Source organism: Mobula hypostoma, chromosome 5 (genome assembly GCF_963921235.1).
Source record: "Mobula hypostoma chromosome 5, sMobHyp1.1, whole genome shotgun sequence".
NCBI lineage: Eukaryota > Metazoa > Chordata > Chondrichthyes > Myliobatiformes > Myliobatidae > Mobula > Mobula hypostoma.
Window position 1 is genome coordinate 136,659,385 of NC_086101.1, and position 13,705 is coordinate 136,673,089.

The following is a 13,705-nucleotide window of genomic DNA, read 5'->3' on the forward strand; positions in this document are numbered from 1 at the left end:
ATATCGGCTGTGTATTTTTACGTGTTATTTGGTATGATTTGGCAGCTTCATAGCTTAAAGGTTACTGGAGAGAATGTTTCTGCTGAGACGCTTGCATGAGATTTTCGCTACAGAAAACAGTGCGGCAATGATTGTGAAAAAGTATTTCTACTTTATATAGGCTGTGTATTCATCATATCATTCCTGCTTTTACTATATGTTACTGTTATTTTAGGTTTTATGTGTTATTTGGCATGATTTGGTAGGTTATTTTTGGGTCTGCGAACGCTCACAAATTTTCCCATATAAATTAATGGTAATTACTTCTTCGCTTTACGACATTCCGGCTTACGAACCGTTTCATAGGAACGCTCTACCTTCGGATGGCGGGGGGATCCTGTACACTATAGTTACTTGCCCAGGTTATTCTGACACCACCCAAGCCCTCAATATTTACCACAAACAACATGGGCTAAAGATGCATGGGTGTGTCACCACTTGCAGGTTCCCCTTCCAAGTTACACACTAGCCTGACTTCATGCATATTAGTCCTTCAGCATTGTTGAGTCTAAACCAGGAACGGTCCCCGGAAGCATTGTGGGAGCACTTTCCCCATCATTTCATGTAGCTCATCAGTATTTTCGAGGAGATTGGGTTGGGTAATAAACACTGGCCCTAGCAATGGTGCCCAGCTCCCTAAAATATACAAAAACAACTGTATGAATGTGCACTGGCTGATTCAGAAGGTTTGATCAGTGGTGATCCTAGGATGTTGATAGTGGGGATACAGTCAGTGGTGACGTCGAGGGTTGGGCTCAGATCTTCCCTGTTGGAGATTGTCATATTCCGAACTTCTGTGGCTTAGTCTTACTTACCACTTATCAGCCTATACTTACCACTTATCAGCCTATGCCTGAATGTTGTCTGGATCCTGTTGCATGTCAGCAAGGAGACTGCTTCTGTTGATAAGCAGTGGATAGAATTAAACATTCCACACTTCCCCACATTAGCCGGCTGGTAGCATAGCGGCAACAGCGCTGGACTTCAGAGCAAAGGCTCCTGAGTTCGAGTCCAGCCGGCTTCCTTGCATGCTTTCCATCCGTGCTGGGTTGAGCATCAAGCTAGCAACTTGGCCTCGTAAAAATAAAAATGCCTGCTTAAAAAATGCTGTCACGATGGCATCCTGATGACTCCACTCGGAGTTAAGGGCTTTCTTCTTCTTCACTTCCCCCACATTGGTTGTTCAGCTTTTCTGACTTGAAGCATCATAACTTTTCCTTCTAGCCTTAGTAATCTTTTCTGGGCCTGTTTCTTTTGTGGAATTTTGTTCAGACTACCTTATCACACTGCTGTAAGTCAATTTCGTTGAACAGGCTGGTGAGAATTCCTACAACAGTGGTGGTGTTTATTACTGCGAGAAGCTAATGAATTAATACGTAGAGTGCAGAATGACAAGGCAAGAACACACACAGCATTTTGACAATTATCTCTGTTTCTATGTTAGTTTGTATAAGCATGTTCAATTAAATGCTTCATGTTGAAGCAACACTTATTTACAACTCTTGTCTATATGGGGAAAGTGTCCAGTAATTAAATTGATAGTGTTGAAACGTTACTGGGTATGTATAAAACATTTAATGAGCCTAATCAATGATTTTAAGGTAATAGGCAGCAGAGCGAGAGGGAGCTCAGAACTATTTTTCTTGCATCTGGTGAATGGTAGTGGAGCTTTTACATGAAAGGATAGTATACACAAAATAGTTGTCGCATCGACAAAGTAAAATTAAATTAGATTAGATTATGAGGACAGGCAGTCCTCTTTTATTGTCATTTAGTAATGCATGCATTAAGAAATTATACAATGTTCCTCCAGAATGATATTGCAGAAACACAAGACAAACCAAGACACAAAAAACTGACAAAAACCACATAATTATAACGTATAGTTACAACAGTGCAAAGCAATACCATAATTTGATAAAGAACAGGCCATGGGCACCGTTTAAAAACAAAAAGTCTCAAAAGTCTCTCAAAAGTCCTATCATCTCACGCAGACGGTAGAAGGAAGAGAACCTCTCTTCCTGCCATGAGCTTCCAGCGCTGCAAACTTGCCGATGCAGCACCCTGGAAGCACCCGACCACAGCCGACTCTTGAGTCCGTCCGAAAACTTCAAGCCTCTGACCAGCTCTCCGACACTGAGCACCATCTCTGCCAAGCACTTGGACCCCGGCCCCGGCAACAGGCAATAGGCAAAGCTGAGGATTTGGGGCCTTCCCCTCACAGTAACAGCGGCAGCGAAGCAGGCATTTCAGAAGTTTCTCCAGATGTTCCTCCGTGCTTCTCACGTCTGTCTCCATCAAATCAGGATTGTGCATGGTACCTATTTAACAAAAATGATATAATTTCAGAGCGGCCGCGCGCACTGCGTCACGCTGCCTTCCTCTCCTCCCCTCCCCTTGTGGTAATGTGCTGCATATCACAAGGCTACTGATCAAAAGTTGGAAGGTGAGATTAGCCACCTTGATGGCTGAAGCAATTGATGGAAGTGGACAGAAAACTTTTCAAATTGCATTCAGTTTTAAACCTTTTGTACAATGGAACTTGGGGTGTTCTAAGTTGCTTACTTTTGCTTGTAATCTGATTGGGACTTATAAGTCATTAAGAATACATGCAGTGTAAAGCAGCAGCTGAAGATTAGAAATGGGGTTCCATAGTAGCATAGCAGTTAGTGAAAAGCTATACAGCTCAGGGCATCGAAGTTCAATCCCAACATCCTCTTAAAAAAGTTTGTCCATCCTCCCTATGGAATGTGTAGGTTTTGTCTGGGTACTCCTGTTTCCTTTCTCTGTACAAAGATGTGTCGGTTAGTAGGTAATTGGTCGCTGTAAATTGTCCCATGATTATGCTAGGATTAAATCGGGGGTTGCTGGGCACGCAGCTCGAAGGGCCTATTACATGCTATGTCTCTAAATAACTAAAGAAATAACCAGCTAGATGGCGAGTGCTTCTGCAAGAACTTGTACACCCATTGACGTGAGTTGTAAAACCTAGAAAGGGGTCATTTAGTGCTCCATGGTTCTGCCTTTGAAAGGAGCATTCATTTACTTCTATGTCTCCCAATCATTCCCCTGGTCTTGCAGATTTTTTTCACTTTTGAAAGTTTCCATTTACGCTAGCCCAGATGCAGAGGAACAAAGCCAGGGAGGATAGGTTTTGTGGAACGTTTAAAGGAGGCGAATGGATTTGGTAAAAGATGTAAGCCACTGAAGACACAGCTAGTAGAGATGAGTAGCAAGAATCAGGGAATGAAGGAATTAGCAAAGTTTGTGCTGTATCCTCTGAAAGTCTCCAAATACTTTACAACCAATGAACAATATTTGAATTGCAGTCATTTCTGAATATAGGCTATATGGCAGCCAATATGCGCAGAGTTCTCTCTCTCAAATACAGATAAGGGAGTCCTTGGTGGTCTGGTATTTTGATATTCTAAAGGGATAATTATTGTTCATCATATACCAGGGAGAAGTCCCCTGCTCTTCAAGTTATTCCATAGAGTAGCAGACAAGGCCCTGGTGTGTGATCTAATTGTGGACACCTCCACAGGGCAGTACTGCACTAGAACACAGCTTTAGGTCCTCGTGCAGCATTTGTGGAGATGAATAAACAGTCAATACTCTGGACTGAGACCCTTCATCATGACTGGAAAGAAGCCAGAATAAAAATGCGGCGGAAGGGGAAGGGAATAGGTGAAACCTGGTAGGTGGGAAAGATGGAGCTGGAGCTGGAGAAGGAGAAGAGAGTGGACCATGGGAAAAAGGGAAGGGGGTGGGCACGGGGGGGGGGGGGAAGAAGAGATAAGAAGCCAGAGTGGGGAATAGAAGAGGTTAAGCGGGAGGGGGGAAAATACCAGAAGGAAAAATTGATGCTCATGCCATCAGTTTGGAGGCTACCTAGACAAGATGTTGTTCTTCTACCCTGAGAGTGGCCACATTGTGGCAAAAGAGGATGTCATGCACTGATATATGGGATTCGGGATTGGAATTAAAGTGGTTGGCTTCTGGGAAATTCTGCCCTTGGTATATGGAGCAGCGATGCTTGACAAAGCAGTTCCCAATTTGCATTGCAGCCTCTGATTGATGAGACCCATTGGGAGCACCAGATACAATAGATGACCCCGACAGATTAGCAGGTGAAGTGTTGCCTCACCTGGAAGGACTGTTTGGGTCCTTGAACGCATGTAAGGGGACCCTTCATGTTGTTAGCTAATTTATCAAGCACAATGCAATGCTGATGTGATGAATTGCATTAAATACGAGATGAGTTTAATAATAATAAGTACTTTATTGATCCCAAGTGGGAAATTATTTTGTTGCAGCAGCAACATTTCAAAACTCACTTAGCAGTGTGTTTATTAACTAATAAGAAAATACAGAATAATAGTATACACAATAATGTACCAATGTGCAATAATGTAGAAAATAATAAAACAGACTATTGTACTATGATGTGTGTTCTCCTGTCGCACAGGGATGAACTGTTGTATATGCTTGTTGCATTTGGTAGGAAAGATTTTCTATAACAATCCTTGTGACAGCAAAGCTGAATGAGTCCGTTCGAAAGTGTGCTCTGCTGTTTATTCAGTAGGTCATGGAAAGTTTTGCACAAGATTCTTACCAGGCACATACGGAGTAACCGATTGGGGCAAATGAATAAGTTGTGCAGTGTGGACAATTTTGTAAACAAAGCTGTCATATTTGAAACTTGGGTCTAGAATTAGCAGGTTTGGGGTGGGTATGTTAGTTGAGAAAGCGTAGAGGTATTGTGTTATACAGAAGTAGAAAATACTGGAGCAATACACAATCTGATGAAGGATCTCTGCTGGTGGAGCTGCATTAGTGGGCGAAATGATGTTTTGGGCCAAGATCCTGCCTTAATTGTGTAATGCTCCACATTCCAGCATTTGTCTCAACAAAGTGCTGGAAATGCACAACAAGTTAGGCAGCATCTGTGCATTACAGACATGTAGTCAGTGGCCATTTTATTAGATACAGATATACACTTGTTCATTAATACAAGTATCTAATTCTTTATTAGGAACGGGGATACCTAATAAAATGGCCACTCAGTATATGTTGATGAATAGCATTGAATGTAGAATGGTGCTTCATGAATGTTTGAATTTGTACACCTGACCTTGGGTAGATACAAATTTGTAGCAGGTGGAATTTTGGTTGGAATCCATGTAGGATGAGCTGGAGACACTTGGCTGTGAAAGTGAACTCTGATTCAGCACCTTATTGAGCTGACACTGAAAATAAATAAACTGCAGATGCTGAAAATCTGAAATAAAAGCGGAAATGCTTGAGAAAGGATGCATGCTTCCAGATTTTTCTGCTTTTCAAGTTCCCAACTGTGCAGTGTTTTTTAAACTTTCAATTACTTGTCTTTATTAATTGGGACATAAGGCAGTCAGTACTAGAAATATTTTTAAAAGAGTAGCGCAAAAATGTTTATAAATGCAGTGTCACAGATTAAAAGTTGCGTACAATTTTAGTTATCAAAGATTCAAAGTACATTTATTATCAAAGTACGTATGCAAGATGCAACCCTCAGATTTGTTGCCTTACAGTCAGCCATGAAACGAAGAAAACCATGGAACCTGATCAAAGAAAAACATCAAAACCCCAATGCGGGGGTGGGGGGCGGGGGAGGAGAAAAACAAATTGTGCAAATGGCAATAAAATAGAGAGATAAACACAGAATGTAAAACACAAACCCACAAGTCATCGAAAGTGTCCAGGCATATTCAGTTTAGCTCAGTTCAGTTCAATCTAGCCCTGTGTCATACATTAACTTCAGGCCGCAGGGAGCTAGTCTGCCCCAATCGAAATCGCACAGGATAGCGACAAAAAAAACTGATCAGAAACACATCATACTGTGAACTATAGAGTCCGATCCACAAACTGCGTCGATTAAACCTTGCCCAAGACCCTGGACTCCGGCAGCATCAAGTGAGAGGGAGAGACCATTTGAATGCAAGGACTTTCCTCCGGGATCAGCGAGCGTGTGCGTGTGTGTGTGTGTGTGTGAGACAGAGAGAGAGACTTGACACTTGACAGCGCTGAACACTTGCCCACCTTCTGCTCTCATCCTCGATGATTTTCAATCTTCTTTGACGTTTTAATTGGCGAGATTGCTGAGAAATGGAGTTGATCGTGGGCTTGCACTTCACCTCCATGCTGCTTCTGCCCTGGTTGGGCTTAGGAATGGTGGAAGAGGCCAAGGGAAGTCAGAGTGGAATTGAAAATTAAAGAAGCAACAGGAAGCTCAGTGTTCTCCCCATGGACTGAAAAATGTTTAGCAATCCAATTACAAAACAATTTGATTTCTCTCATGTAAAGGAGATTGTGTAGAGAGTACAAACCCAGGTAGAAAGGAGGATAAATGAGTGACTACATCAGGAAAGGGTTCAGGCATCTGGAGAGTAGGGTGAAAGGAGGAGGGAAAACGATTGATGTTACAAGAATATGAGCCATAAGTAGAATGGGAGTTGATGGAGATGGGCTGCACTGCCAAGTTGTCTCGATATGCCTATTTCAGTGCTGTATTACTCTGACTCTCTGGCGGAGTGAAGAATAAACCAGGGACTTTCAAGGATGTTGACACAGCTGGACAATGTCACTTGTAAAGAAAGACCTGATAAACCAGGTCTCTTTGGAACAGAGGAGACTGAAAGGAATTTGAAGTGAGGTGTGTAAAGCCTAGACAGTGAACAGGAAACCATTATTTCCTTTTGGTGGTGTTCGTAACCAGGGGAGATTGGTTTAAAGTAATTATTAGCAGGAAAAGATGGGAGTTGGGAACTTTTCCCAACTACAAGTTGGTCAGTGTCTGAAAAAGTGGCAGAGATTGAAATACTGTTGCATGAGAAAAACATCTAGATTAACTCTAGACATGTGACCACCCTTAAATCCACAGATGAACTGATCGGTGGAGGTGGAATTAACTCTTCAAATGGTGTGGATGCAAAGGTCTGACTGGGCCTCATGACACAAGTTTCTCTCCTCTCTTTCCTTGCAGTGATTTGACTTAGCCATGTTTGTAATGTGTGTGTCATTCTTTGTCCTCAAGAAAGCAATAAAAAAGGCTTTGTACTTTGTCATTGAGGAGAGGATGGCAAAGTTTCCTGCAGGGAAAAGAATAGGGACAAAATTGACAGAGAAGGTATGCAGAAATTCTCTGGATTGAGCAAGATCAATCAAATTGGGTTGCAATGAGTGGAAGAACTGGGCTCAACCCATGTCACATAATGATTTAATTTGCCAGATGTCTGATTCAATGCAGCACTTAAGTTGAATGTTTGATTTTGATTTATGAAGCAATAGAGGGAGGTAACCCCATTATTTTGTGTCATGCCCTGGTTAAGATTGCTACTGTTATGCTGAGGTATTTTTATTTTAGCAGTTTTCTGCAAACGCAGTGTGTCCTGGAAGTAAACTTCATAAACTTGTGTTTTGGCTTTGGCTAAAGATAAGGAACCTTTTTGTCCAATTCAGGAATGTTATGTCAGCCAGTTGGGTTTGTTTTGGTATCATGTCGTGACATTCTGCCCAGTGAGATGTTATGGAAGATTCTAGAGAGCATGCAGGATCAGGTGTCTGAAGGACAGTAGTCTGGGTTTGGGGGGGTGGTGGGGTGCGGGTCCTTGGGTCGAGAGGTGAGTGGAAGGTAACAAGGGAAGATGCTTGGAGGATCCCAGCTGAAGAGGAGCCCCTATGCAAGGAGTGCTTTGTGCAGATAAATGGTTTTAAGAAGGGAAGTTCTACCTGCGGTTGGCTGGTGATGGGAATTCAGCGCCATGAATAAAGTGAAGTATCCCGACTATAGAAAGGAGCTCCAATGCTTGTGTGAACATTTGGAGTGGTATCACTGTATTTTTTAATTTTCTTTTTCTGTTAACTGTCTAAGTTGAAAATTAGTAAATATACTTTTGTAATTTTATGCCGCTGTATGATCTGTCATTTCCTGACTAACAGTAACTGTGTATGGGGCAGTATTTACACAGCATTCACTACAATCAATTGGAACCTCACAACTTTCCTGTTTGTTTGACCCCAAGCCATACCAACACTAGATGTGTGGTAGCCTTCTTACTGCTGAATCCTGTGGCTGTTAGCAGCACCAGCTAACAAGCCAAGTTTGTATACAAGCCACAGTGAGAGGGTTACATTTGCATCCTGTAGGAATTATGTGCTTGTGCCACTTGTGGGAGAATCTGAGTGAGGGACATTTTTATTCTCCACTTGAATTTCAGGGATCGCAAAGGGCTAAACTCTTTCTAGGGGAAGTAATGTTTTCCCTGTCATGACTGTAAAGTCCTTTTGGGACTTGAACAGGCAAGTTGAGTTACTCAACTGACAGTTGCGTGCAAATAATGTATTATCCTTGGCATTACTGTTATTTTTAAGACTTTATTAGTTTACACATTAAATGCTCTTTTAACCTTGCCAGCCCAAGTTAAGAGTAGAAAATCACTGTCAGTGGCCGTTGAACAATGAGATCAATTTTTTTTATTGGAAAGCAAAACAATCCCTTCAACCAAGAAAAGGATCCTTTTTTAATTGTTCAATCACATGTCAGTATTTTGCGTATGTTGAAGGTTTTTATAATGTCAAATTATTTTATTGCCTGTGAATTCTCACTTTTTTTTCTCTCTCACTTTAACTGACCTTCCTGTAATTTGACCTCCGCACTGTTGATTGATTTCCTTTTCAGCAGAGACACGAGACTGCAGATGCTGGAATCTGAAACAACAAACAAAATGCTGAGGTAATCAACGGATTAGGCAGCATCTGTGGAGGGAAATGAACCAGCCGTGTTTCGAGTAGAGGCCTTTCATCTAAACCAGATGAAGTGTCTCAACCCAAAATGTCAGCTATCCATTTCTCTCTTCAGATGCTGCCTGACCTGCTGAATTCTTCCAGCAATTTGTCATTTTTTTTTCCTGGTCATGATTAAGGCCAGTTAGAGAGTGGTTTGGTCTTGTTCATTTACCTTATGATACTACCTCTTTATCTTGCTATAACATTTTTGTATTTTTATCTGCTTATCAATTTTTGAAATAAAATGTTTCATACTAAAGGAGATCATCTCTCAGCCAGCTTGAGGAGAAATGAAGGTTGGTTAGTACTCGCACTTGTTCAGAAGGATGAGAGGTAGCCTTGTTGAGACAGACGGCATCAACTTTCAATCGCAAGATGCAATTTCATTTAGTGATGTCAGAGCAAGGCCGCAAAGCCAATCATTTACGAATGAGAAAAATATCTCTACTCCTTGGCCGTGAATCATTGGGATTCTTCATCCACACAGACTTGTCGCCCAGCCATTGAAAATACTTGAATCTGAAACAAAAACCAGAAATGCTGGAAGGCAGCATCTGTGGAAAGCAAAGCAAGTTAACATTTTTCACCAAGCATATTTGACGAGCAATGTTGGCCCTCTAAGTTTCTACAGATGCTGCCTGACCTGCCGAAAGCTTTCAAACTTCTTGTAAATGCTGATGTGAGTTGCATTAAAGGCCAAGGTTGATGCTTTAAATTGCTGGAGGGCTTTGGGAATTGGGAAGGAATGTAGTGCTGTTGGTAGATAATTAGCTGTTATTTTAATGAATGAAGCCACACGCTGGAGGGACATGTGACCCAGACAAATTCCAGTTTCTTATGATGTACATAGGGAGTTGTCTGATTCCAACAAGATATGGACAACTTGTTATTGGATATCCAGGAGAATTGCGAAGTATGTGGCTTGGCTGGAAAGTACTAGTGTTGAGTCTGTCTGGTGTCCAAAATATAGACATGGTACCATAATGCTCCAACAAGAATCTGAAGGAGATCGGAAAGAAAATATTGCAAGTTTTTAAACTTGTAAAGCAAAGGTCAAATGTTGCAATTGCTGTAATGATTCAAATAATTCTTACGATTGGCAGTAAATTCTTGTCATTTTTCTTCTAGGCTGCCAAGATGGAAGAACAATGTTACTACAATGAAAGCATTGCATTTTTTTACAACAACAGTAAAAAGCACCTAGCGACAGAATGGAATGCAGTCAGCAAGCTGGTCATGGGCCTGGGCATCACAGTCTGTATCTTCATCATGCTTGCCAACCTACTTGTAATGATTGCCATCTATGTGAATCGTCGCTTCCACTTCCCTATTTATTACCTAATGGCCAACTTGGCGGCCGCGGACTTCTTTGCCGGCCTGGCGTACTTTTACCTCATGTTCAACACAGGACCCAACACCCGCAGGCTGACTGTCAGCACGTGGCTGCTCCGTCAGGGCCTCATTGACACCAGCCTCACTGCCTCTGTGGCCAACCTGCTGGCGATTGCCATTGAGAGGCACATCACAGTCTTTCGGATGCAGCTCCACACCAGGATGAGCAACCGCCGGGTGGTGGTGGTGATTGTTGTGATCTGGACCATGGCGATCGTCATGGGCGCAATCCCCAGTGTGGGCTGGAATTGCCTCTGCGACATCAGGATCTGCTCCACCATGGCCCCTCTCTACAGCAGCTCCTACTTGGTCTTCTGGGCCATTTTCAACCTGGTCACTTTTGTCGTCATGGTGATCCTCTACGCCCACATCTTTGTCTATGTGCGTCAGAGGACTATGAGGATGTCACGTCACAGTTCAGGACCCCGCAGAAACCGTGACACTATGATGAGCCTGTTGAAGACTGTTGCTATAGTGCTTGGTAAGTGTTTCCTTATCCGACTGAAGGCTTGCCAGGGTTCATTGATGTTTATTATTTCCTTTGGCTTGTTGCCTTTTCCTGTCTGTCCTTTAGGTTAAAGTTCCACCTCAACAAATTATTTAAAATGCCAAAATTATAGCTGGCAGTAAGCAGCAAATTTGCAGCTATTCAAATGTTGGGAGGTGTTTAATTTCTTTTTAAATTTTTGTTGCAGTGCAGAGAATGGAGTGCATTAATAGCTGATGCTCCAGTCTGGTACAGAGGTAGTAGCTTTTGGAAGAGGCTTAAAACCAGGTAGAATTATCTCAACAATGAATGAGAGAATTGCCCCTTCTCCCATTACCCACTCACATAGATCCTGCTACACCCCCTGTCTCTACTGCCTAGCTCACCTCTTTCTTTTAGTCCCTGTGAAAATTCTCGACCAGAAGCACTGACTGTCCCCTTCCCTCCACAGATGCTGCCTGACCGAGTTCATCCAACTCTCTGCTTTACTCCAGGTTCCAGCACGTGTAGCCTCTTGTGTCTCCTTGGGAGTATTATGCTCAGTCCACCGGTCAGAATTTATTCACACCACTAAAATAAATTGTCCACGTTATTTTTTTATTAGTGAACGGATGAGTCACCAAGCACTGTTAAAGGCGAGAAATTCCTCTACCAGGTACATGGACTGTTGTCTTGTTCCCTGTCTCTTGCCATGCTGAAGCTGACACTATCAGCATTTCCTGTCTGCCTTGAAATTTCTTGCATTTGCTCAAGGTGTGCAAATTTTGGAGGCAATTCGTAAAGTTGCAATGTAAGAAACACCCATCCAGCCACAGATGAGATGGGTTTGGAAAAGTGATATGAGGGGTCAGAGGAAGCTCGACAGCCTCATAAAAGAAAATGTTTACTGTTCTAGCTACCACGGGGACCTTCAGGGGGTTATGGCCACATGCCCTGGGTTAGGGTTTTCCATAGGCATGTCTGTAATAACAGGACTGTTTCTGAACCCTTCCACTTTGGGGTAGGCATAGCAGTACAGTGAAAAGCCTGGTCCACTTTGCCTGCTTGTGTGCTAAAGGTTGAGCGGATGATTTTTGTGTATGGAGGGAGCTTAGTGTTAGCAAGAAACAAGCTGTGAGAGGTGGCAGAGATCCTTGAGGTTGGGAGTGATCATGACCCTGGTTCCACAGGCAAAGTGATTCAGGCTGACGCGAGTGTATACTTGAGTTGTGATCATCTTAGGGAAGGGCTAAGAATCCAATTTGAAAGTTGGTCCTTTTACACACAAAGGTTCTGGGGAATAAAAGGTCAGTTTTCAGGTCAACAAAGTTGGAAAAAATTCTGCAGACACTTTCGACTTTAGAAATAGCTGTTACTGAAGGGAGGTTTATACTTGAATAAGTAGCTGGGGAGAATGAAAATCCCTTTGAAGAATGAGGAAATGAAATCCCTCATGGCGTTGACACAAAAATACTCAGAATATCTCTGAGCTAAACCAATTTTTCAACAGCACCAAACCATTGTTGTATTGGAGACGTGTGAACAAATTTCTAGCATGTTATCTTGTCATTATCACACATTACTGTTTGTGAAAATTTGCTGTTCACGATCCAATTTAGGGCTTTTCAATGGTTTTGCACCTTGAAAGAACAGCATTCTTTGGGAAGTGCCCCACAGGCTACCAAGTAATTTCATTAGGAAATGTCTACTCCTCCAACTACTTGACGACAATTGAGAATGGGTAATGAATGTCAGAAGAATGAATTTAAGGAAGTGCTTTAGGAAGCAGTCAAGGTCAAGTTTATTGTCCTATACACAAATACATGTGTAAACAGATGCAATGAAAAACTTACTTTCAGCTTCATCACAGGCATATAGCATTATAGAAGCAGCTTTCACACAAAAAAACACGCTAAGAATAAATTACGCTCAATTTTTATAGAAAGAACAGAATTGGAATAAGGAAGGCCCATGTTAGTGCAAGCTTGCTTGCTTCCCATTCTGTATTGCTGTCATTCTCAGTTTTCACTGCTGTCAGCCAGGCAAGTCCTGGGTGGAGACTCAGGAATACTGTTGCACCCAGATGTAGAGGGATTATTTACTGCTGTTTCTGTCACAGCTTTGTTTGACCTGTCAGGAATTTTAGTCCTATGCTAAATTCCCCTTAGTCTCCTAGAGGACCAGTGGACCACTCTTAGTCAAAGGTTGGACCATTCTCCACCCTTTGATCTGTTTAACATAGGTGACCCTAAGCGTAAAGCCCGGACTCGAGCCAACATAGCTCTCTGGGTCACTGAGGCACACAAGCCTCCAAACCACAACAAGGTTGTGCTTCTCTTGGAGGATATTTTTCAGTGCAATGTGATTGCTGAACTGTGCACAGTATTGCTGAACTGTAATTAGGATTTTGAGAGTCAGTTCAGAAATCAAATGGTTGAAATGAAGTAGCTCTTCTTTGACCCGGTGTGGGAGTTCAGGCTTCGGTGCCTTCTGCCCGATGGCAACTGCAAAAGGATGGCATCACCTAGAAAATACTGGAAAAGCTCGGCAGGTCAGGCAACATCTGTGGAAAGAGAAACAGAGCTAATGTTTCATTAAGGAGCTGAGGGCCACTTAATCAGGGTCTAATTAAATGATGGAACAGATTTGAGGGGCTGGATTCTGTCAGTTACAGGTCCAGGCAACCAGACTCAAATACAGCTGCTTCCCCACTGCTAACAGACTTTTGAACCAATCACCTCTTTCACATCCCCTTCCCAGTGGTGCTGCCACACTCTGTTTCTTAATTCTACTGCTCTCTGGTATTTTGTTGTTGTAACCTTAGCATATTGCTTTGCACTCCTTCGGTGATAGCTGTGAGAAGATGGCTTGGGTGGTGGGGATCATTTATGTATGCGGCTGTCATGGGGCAGCTCATGTAGGTACTGCTAAAGGTGTGGAAGGATGTGCCGTGATGAATTGGGCTGAGTTCATCACCCTCTGCAG

General features: G+C 42.6%; 1 protein-coding gene across 2 annotated transcripts in view; it reads left to right on the forward strand.

Moving 5' to 3' along the window:
• Nucleotides 1-13,705, forward strand: part of lpar1 (lysophosphatidic acid receptor 1) — a 106,771-nt gene that overhangs the window by 43,701 nt on the left and 49,365 nt on the right. For both annotated transcript variants that reach the window (XM_063048987.1, XM_063048988.1), the window contains one exon: nucleotides 9,991-10,735. In XM_063048987.1, the coding sequence (XP_062905057.1) occupies nucleotides 10,000-10,735 (736 nt within the window). In that variant the 5' untranslated portion in view covers nucleotides 9,991-9,999. The remainder of the gene's footprint in view (nucleotides 1-9,990; nucleotides 10,736-13,705) is intronic.